General features: G+C 40.9%; 2 protein-coding genes across 3 annotated transcripts in view; one reads left to right on the plus strand and one right to left on the minus strand.

Annotated features, from left to right (window-relative positions):
* Nucleotides 1-1,779: 1,779 nt before the first annotated feature.
* On the plus strand, nucleotides 1,780-23,648 carry hacd4 (3-hydroxyacyl-CoA dehydratase 4). Its single transcript, XM_014968211.2, has 7 exons — nucleotides 1,780-2,008; nucleotides 13,001-13,107; nucleotides 17,498-17,625; nucleotides 17,706-17,815; nucleotides 19,640-19,746; nucleotides 21,313-21,405; nucleotides 22,184-23,648. Coding segments are annotated over exons 1-7 (630 nt in total). The 5' UTR covers nucleotides 1,780-2,006; the 3' UTR covers nucleotides 22,267-23,648.
* Nucleotides 22,373-23,923, minus strand: part of focad (focadhesin) — a 106,212-nt gene continuing 104,661 nt past the window's right edge. For both annotated transcript variants that reach the window (XM_088016079.1, XM_088016078.1), the window contains one exon: nucleotides 22,373-22,591. In XM_088016079.1, coding sequence (XP_087872205.1) covers nucleotides 22,518-22,591 — 74 coding nt within the window. In that variant the 3' untranslated portion in view covers nucleotides 22,373-22,517. The remainder of the gene's footprint in view (nucleotides 22,592-23,923) is intronic.

A 23,923-nucleotide genomic window follows, 5' to 3' on the forward strand; every position in this document is an offset into this window, starting at 1 on the left:
ATGCTTATCTGATTTAATAAGAACATAGAAAGAAAGCAGTCTGTGGAACATCTCTGTCTGATAACAGTGGAAACACTGGCTGGCTGTTCCTCAGCTTCACTTGCTGATGGTGTGACTTTACCGACAGTCATGGACTTCTGCTGAATAATACACTTTCTAAGTGAATAAAACTCATTATCAGTGGGCTCCTGGTCATTCTGCACAACAATCGGACAATGTAAACTGACAACATAAAAACAATGAAGCTCCAACAACATCTGTGTCATTAAAACAGCCCTTGGTGTTAACTGAACATCCGTCTGACAGATTTGCAGGTCAGTCCCCCAACATGAGTTCCAGGAGTTAAGCTGGGCCACGCTGCTGATCTTTCTGTTATAACCACTAGAGAGCAGCACAGCCCCACCTCACAGGGCAGAAGAAGGGCTGGTCAGTCCCGGGAATCCAGAGAGGGATAAAAGAAAGGGTTGCACATATTCTACTCATCTTAAAAATAAAATGGGGCATGTTATAAATGATTGTTTTGCAACACAATGTAATGAATACTGACAAAGATAGACTTTCCATGTAAGCTGTGGTGGATGATATAAATTAAACAAAGATAATACAGACCCGGATTAATTGGTTGGCACTTAAAAAGTTTCATTCTGGGGTGCTGTGGTGGCGCAGAGGCAAAGCATGACCCACTGCATTTCTTCCCTCTCTCATTACCCACTTTCCTGTCAAACTACTTTCAAATAAAGGCCACTAGAGCCAACAAAACCTTTAATTTTTTTTATTCTAGCAGAATAAAATCAGTTCAGATTTTATTCCATTAGTATAATCTCACTCTGAAAAATGCTAAATCCAGCCTCAATCTTCATCAAACTTCCATCCTGGCTCTTCCCTGATTCCTTTTTGTCTTTAGCTCTGTCCACAGATCTAATTTCACAAGATTTAGATGTGAGGATTGAGTCTTAAGAATCTTTTCTGGGTTGATTTGGTTGTTTTGGACTATTCGTCTAACTAATTCAGTGATGACCCCTGAGTTATAGAATCTGTTATTAAAGTCTCCTGATATTTCAAAGAGTTCATGATTTCATACACTATCACAAGGTTCCCAGGAAATCTGGAAAAGGAACAAGTCCATAGCACTACAGGTCCTCCACTGTACGTGACAGTGGGGTCCTTCTTTAATTAGACATACATTTTATTTACTATCATTTATTATTCTGTGTCCTTCATGGTTAGAATAGTATAAAATACATAGTTTAGATTTTCATGTAAAATTTGTCAGAACAATGTTCTTTTTCCCTCTGCAATTTTTCTGTTGTTTCTAAGGCTGAAACTATTAATAAATTGGAGTAATTGTTATGAATCGATTATTGAAATAATTGTGAACTATTTTAATAATTTAGCAATGGACTGGCAACCTGTCCAGGGTAACCTGTCTCTCACCCATTGACCGCTGGAGGCACCAGCACCCCTGGGATAAGCGTGTATAATGGATGGATGAATAACTTAGTAATCGATTAATCTTTAACTAGATTATACATACTCAAAAAAAATGCCTTTTGTTGAAAAAGCATCACATTCAGAGCAGAAGCTAAGTCAAAACTGTGCAAAAATATATACATTTTGAGTTGAAGAAAAAAAGTCTGTACAAATGGTGGCAGTTCTAGATTCTTGTCAGTGCCTCGAGGTGTCTGAGTCATTTCTGCACATATACATGTGTTTTCCATTGTCCCCGCCCCGTTCTCTCCCCACTCAGACTGCATGTTCTTGGCAGCCAGTCTTTTCATAGTTTTCTTTAAGGGGCCGGAACTATTCAACAGCCTGGCTCGCACATGGGATATTCACTTCCTATTCTTAGTGAAGACATAACGGCTGCAGTCAGCACAGAGGAAGCGCTGCAGCATTTGGTCTGTTTGCAGTCTCAGATCAGCTGAACTGAAGCTCAAACTGGAAACATGGATATCTGAACTGAGAGCAGATCCAGAACCTGCTTGAAGGAAGGCATCAGAGGGAGCATGTGAGTGAGAACGTTGAGCGTCACAGTGGAGTTACTGAGGAATGTTCTCTTTAGGGTGGGCTTACAAATGACTAGCTGTAGTTAATGCTCAGTTGTACGGACAGAGGCTTAGTTTAAAAATCTATAGATTTTCTAGTATGTGAACCTTAACCACAGCCTGGGAGAACTGGATTATACCCATGAAATACTTACAAAATAACTCAGATGTACTTAAAGGATCAAATATGGTTTGATGAGGTTTACTATGTGTAAGCTTCTTATTTATAGTATTTTACATTTTCTGTGGCGATAGAACATATCAACAGCATGTATTTTAAGTCTCTACCTGAAACATGAGCTAGTACAATTAGAATAACGTATGTTTTATATGTTAGTTTGAGCTGATTAAATGATCTGAAACCTGATAACATTTTAATTATTTAGACTAATATAATTAGATACAGAAGAGGTTTGAAACACTGCCACACCCGCTGAGATACCCAGAGTGTGAGGGATAAAAACTAGCATGGTAGGTTGATAATTTTCTTTATTTTTCTATTTAATCATATATGTGATGTTTTTTCCCTGCAGACAACTGTATAAATTTCTTTATGTTTGCAATTATTATTTGCTGATGATACACTGGAATTTCCCCAGTTAGAATCATTTTATTCTATTCTGGTGAAACCCATTGACATTATTCTTATGCATACAGTCACAGTAAAAATAGTATAAGTTTAGAGTTTCACATATCAGGACATAATAAAAAATGATATGGCTTTTGTTCTAAATGTTACTAGATCTAAAATACAACAGGCTCTACACTCTGATTTTGTCAGTCACTAGTCAATATTTCAGTCATGTTGGGGAATGGACTTTGGCAGAGTCATTTTAACACCGCTACTCCTTTTCTCAGCCATTCTTGAAATGTGGGCAAAGTATCAGCTCACACTGAGTCAGAGGATTTCTTGGTCCACTCAAAGACTGCCAGCTGTGCATGTCCTGAGGCTAAAAAAAATCACCCAAACCACCATGCCTCCCCCACCATGCAACAATGCCAATAGCTGTTATTAGGTCTTTGTTGCCTTTGACTTTGTCAGATGGTGAAACTTCTCTGATTTCCTTAATTTTGGGTTATGAGCTGATGGTCTTCCTCCACAAATATCTTAAAATCAGCCCCTGTCTCTTTCTGCTCTGCTGCCAATGAGAGAGACTGATTGACCGTCCCACCTACCAGGTCATCCCACTGTCATCAATGTGCCTATTCTGTCACTATACTTAATGACTTTTCAAAGAACATCAGTATTGGTCAAAATCGGAATCAATAAGTCAGGCTTTTTCAAGATCGGTGATCCAGAAAACTGCAATTGGTGCACTTCTATTTGTAATGCATACTTTTTGTTTTTAGAGTGTTTAGCATGGGGGTGATTTGCATGTTTTAGTGGATTTTATTGATTGGTTTCCACTCTCACATAATGACCCATACTTGTCTAAGCTTACATCACCTGTAGAAGCCTAAATTCAATTTTAGTTCATTCAGACCTTTTGGATAAATTACGTTTATATTTCTTATACTAATTTGTTATATTGGATTACTAAGGTCTTGTAAATTTGCATAAGTAATTGGAGTTAAGGATTTTAGGGTGTGGCCAGGCAGAATGAGTGGGGCAGTTGGAGTGGAGCCACACAGTTTTTTGACCTCTCTCTCTCTCTCTCTTTCTCTCTCGCTTTCTCTCTTAGGACTCTTTTGTTTATTATTTTTGAGAAAAGGTAATATTTGTACCGTTTTTATTTTGAAGTAAACCGTTAACTTTTATCAAGAGGACCCAGTTTGCCCTTTTTTTTGGTTGTTTTTCTTGTCAACAAGTGGACTGAAGGGGAAGGACGGAGAGCGTCAAGCTTATGGCTTCAATATTTAGGAACCTACATTAGTCAAAAAACTGGCTCTACGTGGACAGTATCGACTTGGAACAACCCAACTTATAAGGAATTATCTCCGGGAAAACAGCACGAAGACTTGGGAAAAGGAGTAAATTGGATAACGAGCGACACGTCGAGTAGGAGACGGCTCGTTAATAGATGCGGAGGAAAGTGGACAGCTGCGGCTGAAGTACGTGAGTAAAAAAAAAAGGGTGCAAGCTCTGTGACTCGGTGGAATTACGAAGTGGAAAGGGACGTGCTGTTGACATTATTATCCATAAGACGTAGAAGTCTAACTCGTTATGGACGAACGAGACAGTGAAAAACGACCGGTAAAAATGACCGAAAAGGCTGCAGAAGAACATAAGTCCAAGCTAATCCAAGCACGCAGGTCCAAGCTAGCCCAGGTGTCAAGCTTGAAGAAGCAAATTGAACAGTTAATGGAAAATGACGCAAACGTTGATGCTGTAAAAAATAGGCTTCGTGTGGATTTTAGCGGCTTGCAAGAAGAGTTTAAAGAGCTCAACTCTGGTCTGCAGAATGTTATGGATGATGACGAATACATGAAAGATCAAAAAGACTGGTTCAGACCGAAACATAATGATATGGATGACTTCTTTTGGCGTTGTGAAGGATGGATGAAAGACGTATTGAATCGAGCTGAGCAGGCCGAGGAGTGTGACAAACAGATAACACCTGCAGATAGCAGGTCTGTGACATCTAGGCGGACAAGCAGACACAAAAATAGTTCCTCATCACAATGTGGAAGCTCAGTCTCATCATCTTCATCAGTGAGATTAAAAGCAGAATTAGAACGGGCTGCTTTAAAGGCAAAGGCTGCTGCCTTACAGGAAAAACTAGAACTTGAAAAGGAAGAAGCAGAGTGGCATGCAGAGCAAAATTTCAAGAAGATTCAACTAGAGGCTGAAGAAAAGCAACGAGAAGCAGAGTTTGAAGCTCAGCAAAAGATTTTTGAAGCTGCTTTAAGAGCTAGGAAAGAAAGGCATGCAATGCAAACAGCATTAGCAGAATCCAATGCTAAAATGGAAGTTTTGCAGAAATACGAAAATGTTCAAGAAGACAACAGCATTTTTCAAGCTGATCAAAAAGACGGTGAAGAAGACATAAAACCTACATTACAGCTACCATCACAGAACACATTAAAATCAGCCAGCTTTAAACACACTGCTCCAGCTGCACCTGTTCAAATGGCTACATCTGCACCAGAAGTTGAACCTAGAGATCAGCATAGGCCAGTGCTGGACGGGCTTTGCCAAGCTATCTCACAACAAAGTCACGTCACAGAGTACCTGGTGAAGAATCATAAGGCATCACTTCTTCCACATCTCACCATACCAGTATTTAACGGCAAACCGTTGGAATACAGATCTTTTATTGGAGCCATCGAACATGGAATCGAGAGTCGTACCGATAACGATCGTGATCGACTTCAGTTTTTGCTGCAATATACAAGTGGACAACCACACGAGTTGGTTAAGAGCTGCATTCATATGGAATCTTCAGCAGGATATGCTAAAGCTAAACAGATGTTAAAGGAGTTCTTTGGAGATGACTTCAAGATTTCAGAGGCCTACATTAAAGAGGCTTTGGATTGGCCAGCAATTAAACCAGAAGATGGACATGCTCTTCAGTCCTTTGCACTTTTCCTCACCGGCTGCTCCAACACAATGATGGATATTAGCTATCTGGAAGACTTGGACAACACAGCTAATATAAAGTCTTTGGCAAGTAAACTGCCATACAAGCTCAAAGAATCATGGAGAAAAGCTGCCTGTGACCTGCAAGAAAGGACCAAGAAAAGAGCTAAATTCAAGGACTTTGTTAACTTTTTGAACCAGCAGGTTAAGTACCTTTTACACCCCCTCTATGGAAACTTAAAGGACACAACCATAACCTCAAAAGAACCTACTAAACCAAAGCAATACATGGAATCATTCAAACCAAAGAAGGTGTTTACCACAACTGTTGTACCCCAAAAGACAGAAGATAACAATCAAGAATCTTCAAAAACACCACCTACAACAGCAGAGACCACCACCAAACCTTGCATTTATTGTAGTGGAGAGCACCACAACCTCACAGTTTGCAAAAAATTCAAGAGCAAGCTACATAAGGACAAAATTGAATTCTTGAGAAGCAAAGGTTTGTGTTTCGCATGTTTGAAGCAAGGTCATATGAGTAGCAGTTGCAAGCAGAAACTTAAGTGTCAAGAATGCTCAAGATGTCACCCCACATCTTTACACATTACAACCAAAGGCGCTAAAGAAGAACCAGTAAAGGAAAGTTGTGAACAGCAATCTGTAACAACTGCTTTTGTACAAACAGCTGAAACCTGTGGTGTCACCGGGGCCGGTAGGGACGATTGTGTCCTGTCTATCATTCCAGTGTGTGTTAAGGCACAAAAGGGAACCAAGACAGTGACAACTTATGCATTTTTAGATCCTGGTAGCTCAGCTTCCTTTGCTACAGAGTCACTAATTAATCAGTTGAACATGAATGGGCGCAACGTCAACATTTCGTTGCGAACTATGGGAAATGAATCAGTTGTGAATACACGCATCGTGACTGGTCTGGAGGTCAGCAACTTGGATACCAACCAATTTGTGGAACTTTCCGAGGTTTATTCACAGAAAGAAATTCCTGTAACTAAGGACAACATTCCCCGTCAAGAGGATATTGATGGTTGGCCCCACTTAAAGGAGGTGAAAATTCCCATTATCCAAGCAGAGGTTGGATTGCTTATCGGAGCAAATGTTCCCAAAGTTATGGAACCATTGCAAGTGATTAACAGTGTGGACCAAGGACCATACGCAGTAAAGACAGTCTTGGGCTGGACGGTGAATGGACCGCTTAGAAGCAAAATGGACATGATAAGCGACACATTGACAGGAATTACTGCTAATCGGATCTCAGTGGCTAAACTAGAGGAACTCTGGCAACTGCAGTTCAAGCAGGACTTTCCTGATGCTGGACAAAGGGAAGCCATGGAGATGTCCAAGGACGACCATCAGTTCATGAGAATGGTGTCTCAATCTGTGAAATTGGAAGATGGTCATTATAGCATTTGCCTCCCAGTGAAGGAGACATCTATAAAAATGCCAAACAACAGAGCAGTTGCAGTACAACGTGCACTGAATTTACGTAAGAGGTTTTCAAAGGACATTAAGTTTCATGGAGAGTATGTTGGATTTATCACTGATCTGCTCAGGAGAGGCTTTGCAGTGAAACTTGACAGTAATACCTGTGGCCCAGAGGGAAGAACATGGTATCTGCCTCATCATGGGGTTAGACATCCAACCAAGCAGAAACTGCGAGTCGTCTTCGACTGTGGAGCAAGCTTTCAAGGAACAGCATTGAACCAACAACTATTGCAGGGGCCGGACCTTACAAGCTCTCTAGTAGGTGTTCTTGTGAGGTTCCGTCAAGAGCCCGTAGCGGTCATGGCAGATGTTGAAGCCATGTTCCACCAAGTTAGAGTCTACAGTGAGGACACCGATCTCCTTAGGTTTCTCTGGTGGCCTGAGGGGAACTATGACATGGATCTGGTCGAACACAAGATGTTAGTGCACATTTTTGGTGCAACATCATCACCAAGTATTGCTACCTATGCACTTCAAAGGTGTGCTACAGATTTCGCAGACGAATTTACTGAGGAGACGGTCAAAACAGTGCGGAAAAACTTTTACGTAGATGACTGTCTTAAGTCAGTTTCTGATGAGGACAAAGCCATCACACTATGTGCTGAGTTAAGAAGCATGTTGAAAAAAGGAGGTTTTCGACTGACCAAGTGGTCAAGTAACAGCAGGAAGGTCCTCAGTTCAATTCCAGAAGAGGAAAAGGCACAAGGATTTAAAATTCTGGACTTAGATGAAGACCATCTGCCGATGGAAAGAACATTGGGCATCCAGTGGTGCACTGAATCAGATCAGTTCAGGTTCAAGATCAACCTCAAAGATCGACCACACACTAGGAGAGGTCTGCTTTCCTTGGTCAGCTCCATCTTTGACCCTTTGGGATTTCTTGCTCCAGTAATACTTCCAGCAAAAAGAATTCTACAGGATTTATGTCGGCAGAAGTATAGCTGGGATGAAGATCTACCAGACGATGTGGTAAAAATCTGGAAAAGTTGGATTTCAAGTCTGTCTCTGCTCGAGAAGTTCGGAATCAACCGATGTGTCAAGTCAAAGCAGTTAGGTGTGCCAGTGTATGCACAGCTTCATCACTTTGCTGATGCGAGTGAAGATGCCTACGGAACAGCAAGTTACCTGTTGCTGTGCTCTGAAACTGGGGAAACTCAATGCACACTGATCATGGCCAAGACAAGGGTCGCACCTTTAAAATCACCAACCATCCCAAGAATGGAATTGACGGCTGCTACAGTTGCAACAAAGATGGACACACTGCTAAGAAAGGAGCTGGAGCTGGAGCTTGCTAAATCGGTCTTTTGGACTGACAGCACGGCTGTGCTAAAGTATCTCAGGAGTGAAAGCACCAGATTCAAGACTTTTGTCTCCAATAGGATCTCAGCCATACTGGAACACTCTGAGACATCACAGTGGAGATACATCAACACTAATCTGAATCCAGCTGATCATGTTTCAAGAGGACAAACTGTGGAAGAATTTTTGAAAAACAAGGTTTGGCTATCTGGACCCAGTTTCTTGCTTGGCTCACATGACCAATGGCCCAAAAATCCAGATCCTGGAATGCCAGATATTGATGACCCGGAGATCAAAAGAATGACTCAAGTGCACATAATTCATGTACAAGAATCAAAGGATGTCCTGGATCCGCTGATGAGCCATTATTCATCTTGGACAAAGCTGAAACGTGCTGTAGCTTGGTTCTTAAAACTGAAAGAGTTGCTGAAGGAACTTAAAGAAAGGAGGAAGGAACTAAAAGATGATGAGAACAAGATGGACAGGTTCAAGAAGATTTTCAAAGCAAAGAATCTGACATGTGACAACTTGGTTGAAGCAGAAACAGAAATTGTTAAATACTATCAAAGGCAAAGTTTCAAAGAAGATTTGGCTATGCTGCAAGAACATCGGAGGGTAAAGAAAAGTAGCTCACTTTTTAAGCTAAATCCAGTTCTAGAAGATGGAGTTATGAGAGTTGGTGGAAGGTTGCACCGTTCAGCAATGCCTTTCGATTCCAGACAGCAAGTCATCCTGCCAAAGGAGTCACATGTCACAGATCTTGTGCTGAGACACATTCACGACACTACAGCTCATGCAGGAAGGAATCACATGTTGGCTCAGCTGCGACAAAGATTCTGGATCCCAGGAGCCAGCGGAGCCATCAGAAGATTTCTGTCCAAATGCATAATCTGCAAAAGACTACATGGAACCACAGGCAAACAACTTATGGCTGATCTACCTACCTGCAGGATCCTTCCGGATAATCCTCCATTTACCAGAGTTGGCGTTGATTATTTCGGCCCACTCCTAGTAAAAAGAGGTAGAAGTCAAGTAAAGAGATACGGCGTTATCTTCACCTGTCTTGCTATAAGAGCTGTGCATCTCGAGATTGCCTCTTCACTTGACACTGATTCATGTCTGAACGCAATCAGAAGATTTATTGCCAGAAGAGGACAGGTGAGAGAGATTTATTCGGATAATGGGACCAACTTCAAGTCAGCTGACGCTGAGATAAGAAAAGCAATTAAGGCATGGAATACCAGCAAGATTGAAAATCATTTGCAACAAGATGGTGTTCAGTGGCATTTCAATCCGCCAACAGGTTCACACCACGGAGGAAGCTGGGAGCGTCTAATCCGTTCAGTGAGGAAAATCCTGAACATCACAGTCAAGGAGCAACTTTTGGATGAGGAGGGTCTACACACCTTGCTTTGTGAAGCAGAAGCAATTATAAACAGCAGGCCCATTACAAAGGCTTCATCAGACCTTCACGACCTGGAGGCACTAACCCCTAATCATCTGTTGTTGCTAAAGGTCAAACCTGAATTACCACCAGGAGTCTTTCAGAAGGATGATCAGTACACAAATCGCCGTTGGAGACAGGTGCAATACCTCGCAGATATCTTCTGGAAACGCTGGTGCAGGGAATATCTGTCCCAGTTCCAAGAACGTCAGCGGTGGTCTTCACCTAAAAGAAACTTCTGCGTGGGAGACGTGGTTCTGATCGTGGACGACACCTCTCCCAGGAACTCATGGCCACTTGGAAGAGTCGTGGAGACATTTCCGGACAGAAATGGCTTTGTTCGGCAGGTGAAAGTAAAGACTAAGACTAATGAGCTTTGTCGTCCCATAACAAAGCTATGTCTTCTGCAGGGATCAGAAGATGACAGATAAAGGATCTAAGGTCAAGGCCTCATTCCTGAGGTGAAAGACAATGGACTTGATTTTCTCAGTAAATGTGATGTAATTTAGGCTTTTCTTGTTCATGTAAACTCTTATGTTTGTAATTGTTTCAAGAATTTTGATAACAATTAGGGGCCGGTAATGTAGAAGCCTAAATTCAATTTTAGTTCATTCAGACCTTTTGGATAAATTACGTTTATATTTCTTATACTAATTTGTTATATTGGATTACTAAGGTCTTGTAAATTTGCATAAGTAATTGGAGTTAAGGATTTTAGGGTGTGGCCAGGCAGAATGAGTGGGGCAGTTGGAGTGGAGCCACACAGTTTTTTGACCTCTCTCTCTCTCTCTCTTTCTCTCTCGCTTTCTCTCTTAGGACTCTTTTGTTTATTATTTTTGAGAAAAGGTAATATTTGTACCGTTTTTATTTTGAAGTAAACCGTTAACTTTTATCAAGAGGACCCAGTTTGCCCTTTTTTTTGGTTGTTTTTCTTGTCAACAAGTGGACTGAAGGGGAAGGACGGAGAGCGTCAAGCTTATGGCTTCAATATTTAGGAACCTACATCACCTATCTGGGAACATCTCTGGGTGGTTAAAGGTGAAAAGCACACAGTCAAAGTTGACAGATTCCTCCCATTCTTATAGAAGGGCAATTAACAGTAGAAGAGCAGCAGAAGGCCAGGCAGAGAAGACAACTTTAACTATCAACATCAGCAGCTGCATCAACAGCAGAAGCAGTGGACCTCAGGGAGCCAGTCTAGAGCTCTTCCCGTTGAGTGAATATGAGTCTAGCACTCATTTCTCCCCTGACATAATTGATCAGAATGACTGATGTCCACTTGTCTATGTGCTGTCCACTGTGTACTGCCCCCTTGTGGCGTCTGCTTGGCCCAAATAGAACTGGACTCCCAGGAGGCCTATTTGTCTATTTTCTGATTTTTTTCATAAAGTCTATAATCAAAGGAAAATTGCTTTCAATGCTGAAACACCTACTCTCAATGCTACCTGACACGCTATTGGTTGGTCTTTGCAAAACAGCCAATCAATTAGTGCCAGTCATTTTCTTTGGTGCTGATTGGCTGAACCTCCAAGATGAGTAACATGGAAGACAGTTAGCTTCTAGGGTAGTGCTAAAACTGTTTCCACTGTGTGTATTACTGTACACACAGTGGTAGTAGTACAAACATTTGGTGTTTGAACTATTGAAATTCACAATTATAAGCATTTATAGAGGAGATCTCAAGTATTCTGTTTTTCAAGCTATGTGGCTGTATTCCCTCACCTCGTTAAAACCATGAGCCCACTGTAACTTTAATTTACCTTTTTTCCATTTTTTATTCCAAATGTGTATTTTGGACAAACTTTTCCAAACAATACTACTCCAGTAAACTTGTTCTTCAATCAGATGCAAATTTATAAACCTAAGAGAAACTTTTTCCTTCAACTCTCCCACACCAGCCATGCCTGTTGGGTCTCTTTCCATCGCCACTGCTAGTACATTAACATTTAGAGTTTTTGTCATTTTTGTGAGCATTTTCTAACTTTGGAACAAATTTGCTGGGACATCCACTCCTGGGAGGTAACATAATTACTTGACTGTGTTATAAAACGACACTATGTGCCTGGAAAACCCATAATACTTCCCCTTTAAGGCTCAGAAGAAGGAGATGTTGCAGAGTTAAAAGCATCAGTTTATCAGTTCTTTCCGATATATCCTCACTGGTCATCCTCACAGCAGACAGCAGAGCCAGAGAATTTTCATAGAGGTGGCCAGGATGGGACTGTTGCTTACTCAAAGGTGACCAACAACTGATCAAAACCAGAGCCATTTCGCAGCACAACATCCGTATTCTCAAAATAATTAACTAAAGATAGATCATTTTTAAAGGCCTTGTTATGTTAATAAATACAGAAGTATATTGATATTACAACCGCTGCCACCACCTGTTTTGGAGGGAAAGTGCCTGCTCTTATGGGGCCACTTGGCCAATGATTGACCTCCCCTGCTGTGAAGTTATGAAAACATTTGTTTTAGTAAGGAAGATGTGAGTCATCTGATTCTTCTCAGAGTAATTTATGAAAACAAATGGTGACTGATCAATAATATGCTCACATAATGGCTCAGCTCTGGAGACAATTACTACAAAGTGAGAAGTTTTATGCAGTATGTCAGCAGGTCAGGTAAAGGTGGGTTAGTCCGTAAAGTGAACATGCATCCTGTCTGACATAGATCCATTATTTATGCATTACATATTATCAGTTAAAATTGTTAGACTGTTGAGGATGATGTTTGTCATAGTCTCTGCATATGCCTCTGACCTCTCTCCAAATGAGATTTTCTTCCTCAACAGTCCCTCTGACACTTTTTTGCAGTGAACCACCAGCATCAATAGGCCATAAGCAGACATAAAACCCACCATCTGTACAAGGTTAAAAATGTTGATCAGTCCAAGGTCTTTAATAATGTTCAGCTTAAGATTTTATTGTGATGAAAACTCACAAGAGCATCACATAAGTGCCTGAAGCATCAACCTGTGTTGTTTCAACAATAAACTGTCCGGTTCCAGCAGAATGGACATTTCAGGATCGAGTTTAAACGGAGAGAGATAAGAGGTGCTAGAAGACACAAACAAGGATACATCTTATAAAGCATCTCACAGTTAACTCTAATATGAAATCAATTCAGTGTATCTGTGTATTATGTAGTATTTAGAACCAAATATCTTTGTGACTTCTTCTTCTCCTGCAGGTACAGCTTTAGACTGGTCTACATTTTCTCCTATAACTTGTTCCAATTTTGTGGTCACACATGGATCCTGGCTAACACCATTGCAAGATTTTTTACCTTTGGTCAAGGTAAGTTAAAAAGAATAAGATATGATAATCTTGCTGCATTTCTGTCCTCCAACATGAATGCTGAAAGCCTCTCCAGAGCTTGTTGCAGGTTACATTGTTCAATGGTTTGAATTGAAGAAGTCAACATATTTTCCCAACAGGAAGCTGGATCTATCTGGTTGAAGCCAAACGGTGCTGTCAGCACCAGGCTTGCTGGTTTCTCCACTTTACATTAAGTTTATTGAACAGGTTGAGGGTCATGAAAGTGGGGGGTGATGAGCAACAGAGCTGGAATGAAAGCGACTGAACTCTGCAAGAAATGTTTTATCAAATAGTTCTTCTTTTGGTGGTTTCTTCTTGTTAATACGTAATAGGTGTTAATAGGCAATAGGTATTATTCTCCACTGTTGCCCAGTACTTGCTTAGGGTGGCAGATAGGTTCATTGATTGAATTAAATGGTTTACTTGGATAAACAAGTCTTCCTGTCCTGGAATCGTTAACTGTGGAATAGGAAACTAAACTGTACTGGATTTGAATCAATCTGCTACATTGGAATGAGCTGAAATTTATCAAATGGATACCATAAACTGTTTAAAACTGTATATAAATGCAACCTGTTTACCCGAAAAAGTTCCTGTGGAAATAACACTGAACTGAATTGACATTAATGTAAAAAAAAAAACAAGATGGAGGTAATTATATTGAAGTGCAGGCTAACTAGACATAAATTGAAGCTTATTTTTATGAAAGAAGTTCTGGATTACTGATAAACCTGGGCCTTCATCTGGGAAATGGATTTAACTAAAACTACAGGTTGTTTAGCAGAAGAAAACCAGCCTGAGGAAGCCTTTAAATCCCAACATTTACAGGAGGATGCTTGTTTAAATTTTTATTGTTTCCTTTTTTTGTAGTTGCTAATTCACCAAAATACAGCAAATATTTTTCTGAAAAATCAAATTGAACATCAGAATGATGGTTGTTGGCATCAGGCAAGAAGGTTTGGTAATTTTAGAACCTACCAATCTACTGGAATTTTCACAAGAGGTGGACGGATTACAGTTTTCTGATTAATCACTGATCATAAAAAAAAAACCTGTGTTGCTGATTCCGAATTTGGCTGATACCAATGTTTTGTCTAAAAGTTGCTAAATTTAATGACAAAATCGCTAAGTTGTCAACAGTGAGGTGAGTATTTGGACCCACCAGGTCCATAGACGTGACCTGGCGGGTCTGTCAGTCAGCCCTCTCTCATGGCAGAGCAGAAATAAACAGTGGCTGATTTTCAGACCTTTGATAAGGTAGATAAGATTGGTTTCCTCATAATTATTGGCAGAATGTTGATGTCCCAAACTAAGGAAATCAAAGACAATTTATCAGTGTACTCACAGCAATCTTTCAGGTTTACTCAGAATGGTTTGAAAAATAAAAACAGGGAACTTTGCTCCAAGCTATAACAATCAATGTATTCATAATAATACCTTTCATCTAACAGGAGTGTAACGAACAATACCTAAAACCCACAAGACGAGACGCAACATTGAGTTCACCAAAATTAGTCTAAGGCTGAACAACATTTTCATAACAGTTTAAAGACAACAAGATCAAATTTATGCTGCAAAAAAGACTTTTATTACGTATATCTAGAAGTTTTGTCACAAATTCAACTGATATCTTTCTTTTTCTGATTTATTGAATCTCAGCCTTTGGAGCAGAACTTCAGCTATGCATGGCCTTCTATAAATTTTCATTAAAAATATGACATTCACACTTAACTTCCGAAAAACTGAACATATATATATATATATAAATAACTAAAAAAATAAGTAAACTATTCCTTTTCTTTTTGTTCTTTACAAATATTTTGCCTTCACAATAAGTGTAAATAAGGTTATTGTTAAACTTGTTAGGATCCTGGGCAGCAGGATTTTTTTGTTTTCCTTAGTGTTTCTAGTTATGGTTAATTATTATTATAATTATTCTTTGTCATGCTAGTTTATTATGTTTCTTTAGTCAAGTTAATCTGTAGTGTTAGAATTACTTCCCTTTTCCCTGTGTACTCTTCCTTGCCCCTTGTGCCACCTTCTCTCCCCCTCCACCCACACCTGCAATCACTTAGCTCATCAGCCCAGGTATTTTGTTCAGCATTCAACCTCCCCATTATTTAAGCCTTTGTTTCTGATTCATTAGTATCCTCTCTTCTTGTCATCTTTCCTGTCTGCTCCCCATTGTCAGCGCCCCCTGGAGTTCATGGTCTTGTTCCTTTTTTGCTCTGCAAGTTTCTTCATCTTTTCATTAAAATCACAAAAAATCAACTCTATGTTACATGCCTGCTTCTTAATGGGTCCACTCTACAAACACTGAACATGACAGAATGATCCAGCCAGTAGGACCCAGCAGAATTCCTGTATTTAAGAGAATCTTAACAATTACAACTTACTTAGAAAATAATTAATTGACACCATGGCAAAATCATGTTCACTACCCCAAAGATTTGCTTTGTGACGACAAAGTAAATGTGGTGCAGGACTGGATTCCAAGTCTCCCTTCCATATGCTTAACGGAGTTGTTTAAGGAGGCAGAGTGGCACCATCAGGCAGCTCTGACAGTAATGGCTGGCAATCCACCTCCAGCTTAGTAATAAGTGCATATCAACTCCAGTATTAAGCGCCTCTACATCGGTCCCAGCCTTCTGCCCTTTGCCCTTCTCCACTCTCCAGATCTCCAGCCGCGGCTTCATCTTCAGCAGCTGCAGTCACGTCTCCTGCACCAGTCTCGTTTCCAGCCACATTCCCAGCCAGCAACATCAGTACCCATTCTTACATCAGCAGCAGCACCTCAGGCTCCAGGTTTCCACAGCTGTGGAACTAGGTTGTACGGCTAGCTCCTGGGCTCCAGACTACCCAGTCTCCCAAGCTCCACAGTGTTTGTCAGTCTCCTGAGTACCACAGTTCTCTCTAGTCCCCTGCCTCCGAGGGATGCAAGGACAACCCGCCTCTGTTCCCAGTGCCACTTCGTGATTCCCAAGCTCCCGAGCCTCTACATCGGTCTAAGACATACACCAGTCTTAAGGGGAGGATTTTCAGGCCCTTCATCTGCTGCCAACTCTTCCAAGTTTCACTGATGCTGGTCAGCAAGCGACAAGCGTCCTGGACTCGTCATAGCCAACAACTCTGGCTTTGAGCTCTTCATAGAGATGGAATGGTTCTAAAGTATTAAGAACTCTTCTAAATCCCAGATTTTCCATAACAGAAAATGCCCTCATAATACCTGCAATAAAAATGCCAATGTATGTTGTCATTGCTGCAGCAGCCACGAGCGTGGAAGCTGAGATGCAAAAACATTTTTCAGAATGTCTGCAGTGTTGGCAATTTCTTCACTTGTGATGGTCCTGAGGTCTCTTTGCATTGTGCTAGTGTTAGTCACGGTGCACAGTAATATATTCTTGAAGTGTTTACATATTGTTCATGTCTTGTCTGTCACTCTGTTGCCGTTTCTCATTTCTATTCGAAACACAAAATGCTCCCAAACAAACAATTTAAAAGTATTGGGGGCAACTTCTATTGCAACTTTATCGGGTGAAGCCACGCTGACTGGGACTGGCTTTACTACTGATCATTGTTTAAATTCCACAGCCTACCTGCGTATTGTTACTGAACATGTTCACCTCGTCATGACTATGACCAGTGTCCACATCTTCTAATGCCCGCGGGCCAAACTACGGCCCGCCACGTCATTTGGTCCGGCCCCCTGAACAATGCCGGATCCGGCCCGCCTCCTCATACCAGAGTATTCAGTGTTTTTTTTTTTTCATATATTGTATTTTCCGGTTTATATGTGGATTTTTCTTCAACCACCAGGGGGGTTCTTGAGTAGATGTGAAACTAACTTTCCCTCAATGGAATATATACTAGTCAGTCCCAGTCACCGTTTCACTCACGGTTTTTTCCATTTGCATTCTGGGTAAAAATCTATCTAAAAGCGCGAATGTGTCGTCGCGCATCCCCCCCCCCCCACAGTTTCAAAAACAGAACAGCTCTCCTCCTCCTCCTCTCCCCCCCCCCCCCCCCCCCGACAAGAATTTTCTAAGGTTTCTTTCTCCAAAAACTAAGACCGGCCCCCGACCAGAGAAAGTAACAGCCCTCGCAGGAAAAGTTTGGGGATCCCTGTTCTAATGGTTGCTTCCAGCAGGATGTTATGAAGACCAGCTTATCTCAAAATGACAATGAATTCATCTACTTCAAAGGCGTCCACAGTCACCAAATCTCAACCCAATATAAGCAGTTTTAAAAGTAAACTGCTTATATCCAAAGAGGGTTTTAGCAAACTGTACCTAATAAAGACTCTTGTGAGTGAAAGTAAGACTCCTCTCAGATGTTTCTCTAGTTTAGCTGCCTTTGGCGATCGTTGCAGATGCTCTGGCAGACACGTTTTACTCTGTGGGTTTTGTGATGAGCCTGTGCCAGCTGCTCTCCATCCTGGAGATCTTCCACATCGCAGACGGCATCGAGAAGGCTCGGCTCCTTCCTCGCTTCATCCAAGTGTGTGCAGCAGTTCACCTCTTTGTTGATGCCTTTTTGATTCTAACAATCTCTGGTTTCATCATGATTTCTTTGGTTAGGTGATTGAGAAAAACATTCTGCTGATTATGGTCATCATGTTGGAAGAGATCCAAAGTAAGCCAGTGGTGTGTGTGCAGTTTTTCCTGTGGAATATACTGGACCTCTTACGGTGAGCAAACAGCCAGTCACATATCTTATGAGCACCAAGCCCGTTTCACTCAGATCTTTCAAAGTAAAAGTGAGAAGGGTTTTGTAATAAATAGGCATTTGTTAAATTTTACACATAAAAATTGGTCTGTTAGTTGCATTCTTCACACTATAAGTATACATATTCTATATTGTTCGAGCTACTCAAACCTAATGTAAGGCTGCAGAAACTCAACAAGAAACCAAAAGCAAAAAGTATATTATTTATATCAGTATATTATTTGCTTTATGTAATTGTAACTGCACACACATGCTTATTACTTAATCTATGATGCTTAGTTTAAAAAAAACCCAGTATTTTGTTGTCTTTGTCACATAATATCTCTGTTCCACATTTATAACATTGTCTCTTTGTACACGATGTTAGTTTATTATTTCCAAATCAAAAGAATTCATTGGAGATGTTTTCACATTTCCATTCCTAGCTAATGGTAGAAGTAGATGTTTAAAATTTCGCAAATATAGATGCATCATGCAACCATGCTGTAAGCGCAACTTCATAAAACAAGAGCATCCTTATCTTGAATGACATTTGTTGCCACATTTAATGTAATAATTCTCTACATTTTATCTCTGTTGTAGTTTCTGAGTCAAGGATCTTCTTAGCAATGTCTAGTTGCTAAAATAATTTAGGGTTAGCAAGCAGCATCCCCAAATGCCTCTGAACCTTTGTAAAAACAGACCTTGAAGTTCTGATCTGAACACCATGGAGTAGGTGTGGGAAGAAAACAATTTGATTTGATTTTAACTCACATAAATTATGAGTTAAAATCACCTCAGTATCGTCGGTCCATTTGTTTTCTTCCCACACGTACTTCATGGTGTTCAGATCAGAACTTCAAGGTCTGTTTTTACAAAGGTTCAGAGGCTTTTGGGGATGCTGCTTGCTAACCCTAAATTATTTTTTTGTTTTGTGCTGCTGTGCCTTGGTTAAAAAACACTGTCACTTTCTGATGCTGGTTGGAATTTAACTCTGCTTCCTTCAGTTAAAGCACAATTAGAGGAAGTGGATTTGTGTAGAAATACACCTAAAGAGGACATTGCCAACTGTAATGTCCAAACACACTTCCCTTATCAGGTCAAACAGTGCAACACACTGCATGTCCATGGGTACGTTCACACTGCAGCCTGAAGTGACCCAATTCCGATTTTTTTGCCGGGGTCGTTCACACTGCCAGTAAATGCGAACTTCTGCAGTGTGAACGGGCAAACGATCTGAAAGTGTCCTGCATGTGCACTATAGGGCGCAATAGCGTCAGCGTTCTCAGTGTTCTGTCAACTGCCAGAAGAAGAAGAAGAAGAAGAAGTTGTTTTTTGGAAGTAAACATGGAGGCTAACGGTGGAGCTTAGCTTACATATTTGAAGTTGTTGTCCGGCCGGAGCAGCATATTAACAACTTAATCCTCATACAATCCGTCATGGTTGTTGTTTTTCTTCCCGCTTGCACGTATCAGGACGCAGAATAGTGAGATTTGTTGAGAATCAGTGACGTTCAGTTCGGATGAATGCGACCTGAACATTAGGTCGCATTTGAATCGGATACGTATCCGATATGGGTCACATTTGTAAAAGAATCCGACCTGTACTGTTCACACTGCCATGAAAAGATCGGATACTTGTCGCATTACGTCAAAAAAAAAAACAAAAAAAAAAAAACACTGGGCTACTTTAGGCTGCAGCCTGAAGTGGCCCAGTGTTCAGGCTGCAGTGTGCAGCCTGAACGCACACTGCAGTGTGAACGCACCCCATGTTGCCCGTCACATCTTGTGAGTTGTCTGTACTTCAGGTACCCTCATGAACTTCTGTGTGTTATGGAAAGACCTTCCGTCGCCATGTTGTGGAGCCGTTACTCTCTTTGGATCCCCTTATACATCCTGTCAGTTATCATTGAAGGTGAGTAAGCTTCAGAAATCTGAATGCATGCTGTGCCTTTAAAATCATGATATCCCCTAAAATGTTTAACATGTTGTCGCCTTTTAATCAGAAACTTCATTGTTCTTCACTTTACATCACAGAGTAACACAAACTTGTGAATATGAAGCAAAAGAAAAATGCAGAAGATCTGAGACTGAGGCAGAGGTTCCACCACCCTGAACAGTTGTTTTAAAATGGTCTATTTAAAGTCCAGATTGAAATACAACTGAGAATCTGCGGCAAAACTTCAGCCAATCAGATGCTAAGAAGAAAAACATCTTCAGCTTACTGGTTCCAGAGACTAAAACTGAAACTGCAACCAATGATGGCTCTGCAACAGGGGTGTCCAAACTTATTCTCCCATGGGCCAAAATCAGCAAGTTAAAAGTACAAGGATAATAACTATAACTTTTTAAAAGCTACAAAAAATTTTCAGTTTTTTATTTGCTCTACATTAAATTATGCAGAATTTTAATGATTTTTTTTTTTTTGTAGGAAAGAGGTCAATGTTGAGCCAAAATCTGAAAAGGAGTTTTCCATGTTTGTCTCACTAAAAGAAAGGCATCCAGCTTGAACATTATATGGGACTCAATTGGAAAAAGTATATACAAAAATTAAATCTATACTCGGTACAAGAACAGGATGCGGGTCATTGTTTCTCTGGAAATGGCTGCTGTACGTTATCCATCCATTTTCTTCCGCTTATCCGGGGTCGGGTCATGGGGTTAGGAGCTCAAGTAGGGAGGCCCATACTTCCTTCTCCCAAGCCACCTGTTCCAGCTAGTCTGGGGGAATCCCAAGGCGTTCCCAGGCCAGCCAAGAAACAGTCTCTCCAGTGTGTCCTGGGTCTTCCCCGGGGCCTCCTCCCGGTGGGATGTGCCTGGAACATCTCACCAGGGAGGTGTCCAGGAGGCATCCTGACGAGATGCCTGAGCCACCTCAACTGGCTCCTCTCGATGTGAAGGAGCAGCGACTCTACTCTGAGTCCCTCCTGGATGACCGAGCTTCTCACCTTATCTCTAAGGGAGAGCCCAGCCACCCTACGGAGAAAACCCATTTTGGCCGCTTGTATCCGTGAATGTTGTATCTAACTAATTTTGTCCAAATGAAATAATAATCTCCTTCCACCACCTTTGCTGGGGAGCCCAATCTTGAATAAAAGTCCAAGACTCTGTTGTCTGTGCGGACAACAGAGTGCCAGTTGTCCGCACTCTGGACACCTCATTCTACAGAATACTGACTGGAAACAAATGTACAGTCACACTTTCCCTTTTGTAAAGAACGTTGAAAGTTGGGTATCATTAAGGGGCATGAATGGTTTTATAAAACCTTGAATGTGAGTTACTGATCAAAAACACACTAGGTGTTCTGATGTGCAAGGGAGGTGGTGAGAAACCACAGGAAATGGAATGCCAAAGAACTGCAGATTTTAAAACAGGATGTGTGTGAAAAGATCTCATTCCAGCTGTGTGTGTACATGTTTGTGGGCTGCCGACCTGTGCAGTCAGTCAGGTGAAGCTCAGGCCAGATCTCTCTGTTCTCCAGGTGTCATTATTTATGAGGCGCTGCCGTACCTGGAGCCGTCAGTCCCCCACCTGCCCTCCCTGCTGCTGCTCTACCTTCTGCTTCTCGCTGTGGGTAAGGAAAGAAAGCAGTGCAACTGAAAACACACACACACAAACACACTGCATGGGGCCTTCATTATGTTGCTTTCGCTTTTCTGACATTTTATCTTCATCCCATCTCAAAGGGCTACGTTGGGCTCTGATGGACATTAGAATCCAGTCCTGATGTTCTTTGAAGATTTTCCTGGATTATGTTTCAGATCAGAGATATCTCTGATGAGGTTTCCTTTGGAATCTCAGAATGACTACAAACAGGAGCTGCAGTTGAGAGCTCTGTTGGCTAGCAGCAAGAAGGTGCTGGGTTAAATTCCAGCCTGGGCTTTTTCTGCTTTGGGGTTATCATGTTCTCTCTGTGCATGCATGGGTTCTCTGTGGGTACTCCATTTTTCTCTATAGGGAACTGCGTATGTGGCTACTGCTTGGTTGCTTATCTGCAGGCCACTATTAGGTTCAATGGTTTCTCGAAAATCAGTATTTCCCAACACTGGTCCTCAAGGAATACAGACATGCATTTTTTAGATGTTCTCCTGCTTCAACACACCCCTCATTTGTTGGTTGTATCATTTATGCACAAAACTTGGCTGTTATACGAGTACAACACGGGCACAAGTCAGGGTAAAAGATCTGGTATGGGAGGGATTTCTCTGGTGTATGTGTCTTTGCTATTGCATTGTGTTGTTTACAAAAAAATACAATTAAAAGTATTTGATCAAAAAAAAAAAAAAGAAGAGTTAGAGATAAAACCCTGAGCCAGCCTTTCTAACGGCAGCTGTTGTTGGTGTTTCCTGCAGGAGGCTCAGTAACAGTCTGGCAGCTGCTGAAGGAGAGGAAACACCATCTAGAGAAACGCTACAAGAGTAAGAAGAAGAAATGACTCAGAGTTGGATTATTCAGGGACAACGGGATAACTCTGTTTTCAAACCTTCTGATTCATCAAACAAACATTTCAGATTGCACAAAAGGAAAAAAGATATGCCAGATTTTTGCAGCAGTTTAATGAAAACATGTTTCTGACTAAACAAAGAGCAACAGTAGCAGTTTCCACTCAAGTTTTTTCACCAAGTAGGAGAGATGATGTTGTGTACAAATGTCACCATGGTAACACCCCACCATGGATCCTCTGAACTACCAGCTGTATGCTCTGGTCCACACGGCTTTCTTCTTGAACTCAGTGGACGACTTCAGACCCAGGAGAGCAGCTGGAACCAGATCAGAACATGGATGGTCAGCTGGACAGCAGAATTAATAAACCGTTCTAAACCGACCATTCTAACATCTAACATTACAAATCACTGTTTATATCAGGAAGGTCTAACTGATGTTCATTCAGGTGATTTGTACAAGTTGCCATGGAAACCTTCTACTACTTGCAATCAGGGGGCTCCATCTATGTGAAGTCAAATTTACTCCAATAAAGTAAATCTAACTTTATTGGAGTTCAGAGTTGAGCTTTGTTATTAAGTCCAACTCTGAACTTTAAATCCCAGAAAAAAAAAATCACATAAGCTTAAAAGATAAATCACATTTTCTGTTTCTTAAAGATGTGCCTTCATCTACTGGAGATGATCATTTAAAATAAAATGTTAAAATGGCCTAAGGAAACCTGGACATCTAGGCTGCTTTCAAAGATGATGAAAAAATCTTGCTGGTTGGACAAAAAGTGGCTGAGTAGGGTCTCACTACATATTGCGCATTTATTGTATTATCAGGCTAATATATTTCTGTTGTATTTTAGCTACCAAAATGCTAAAGGTTAGTTCATGTGTTTTATTTTGCATTATGATTTTTTGTGTGTGTGTTATTAGGACATTTATTTAGGAAAGTTTTAAGTAGGAACTAATATTCAGGATGTTTGTTCTGCTGGGGCACCTAAGAGAGATGCACCCCTCTGGTGAGGTATGAGAACAAGTGGCAGCAGAAAAGGCCAATTAAGCAAAACAGTGTAATGAATACTGAAGATTAGTCATAAGGACTTATTTTCAACCTCTAAAGAAGGGTCAGCCAGCAAGGTATGTTTATATGCTATATATTTTTTTTTATGTTTTTATTGTATTCATTGCACCATCTCATTGAAGTTTATGTTAGTTATGTTTATGTTAGTTCGATGGTCATGACAAAGTATTCAACAAGGTGGTGCTGCAACAAATGCAACTGTAAGATTCTACATCCCATATTAAAGCCGACTACCAGTAAAACAAAGTCTATATTGACACCAAGAGCTGGAAGTGATAGAGCAGGAAGTTCACATTACAAAAAGAGGAAGGAAGAGACCAAGCAGATATCACACCTGATCGTCGGAATCTTTACCTATATTATCGTCATCACAAGATTTTCTAATATTGTGATAATCAAAAACCTAAGACTGGTCTTGCTCTCCTGAAGCCAGTATCTGAGCTGGGTGTGAGCTGTAGTGGTTGCGGTCCAAGGCAGTTCTAATACCAATGAGTAAACCTATGATAAAAATCACCCACTTGAGACATTTGTTTCAGAATCACAAGAAGGAAAACAATAAACCTAATGCCATGAAGGAA

The sequence above is a fragment of the Poecilia mexicana genome, unplaced genomic scaffold, assembly GCF_051168715.1.
Source record: "Poecilia mexicana isolate PSO_F unplaced genomic scaffold, ASM5116871v1 scaffold_18, whole genome shotgun sequence".
Taxonomy (NCBI): Eukaryota; Metazoa; Chordata; class Actinopteri; order Cyprinodontiformes; family Poeciliidae; genus Poecilia; species Poecilia mexicana.

What these genes read in the sequence shown, in the direction of transcription:
- hacd4 (XM_014968211.2), top strand. An exon ending in TCCTTCCTCGCTTCATCCAA is followed by an intron (nt 17,626 to 17,705) that starts GTGTGTGCAGCA and finishes TTCTTTGGTTAG; the next exon opens with GTGATTGAGAAAAACATTCT. An exon ending in AATATACTGGACCTCTTACG is followed by an intron (nt 17,816 to 19,639) that starts GTGAGCAAACAG and finishes TCTGTACTTCAG; the next exon opens with GTACCCTCATGAACTTCTGT.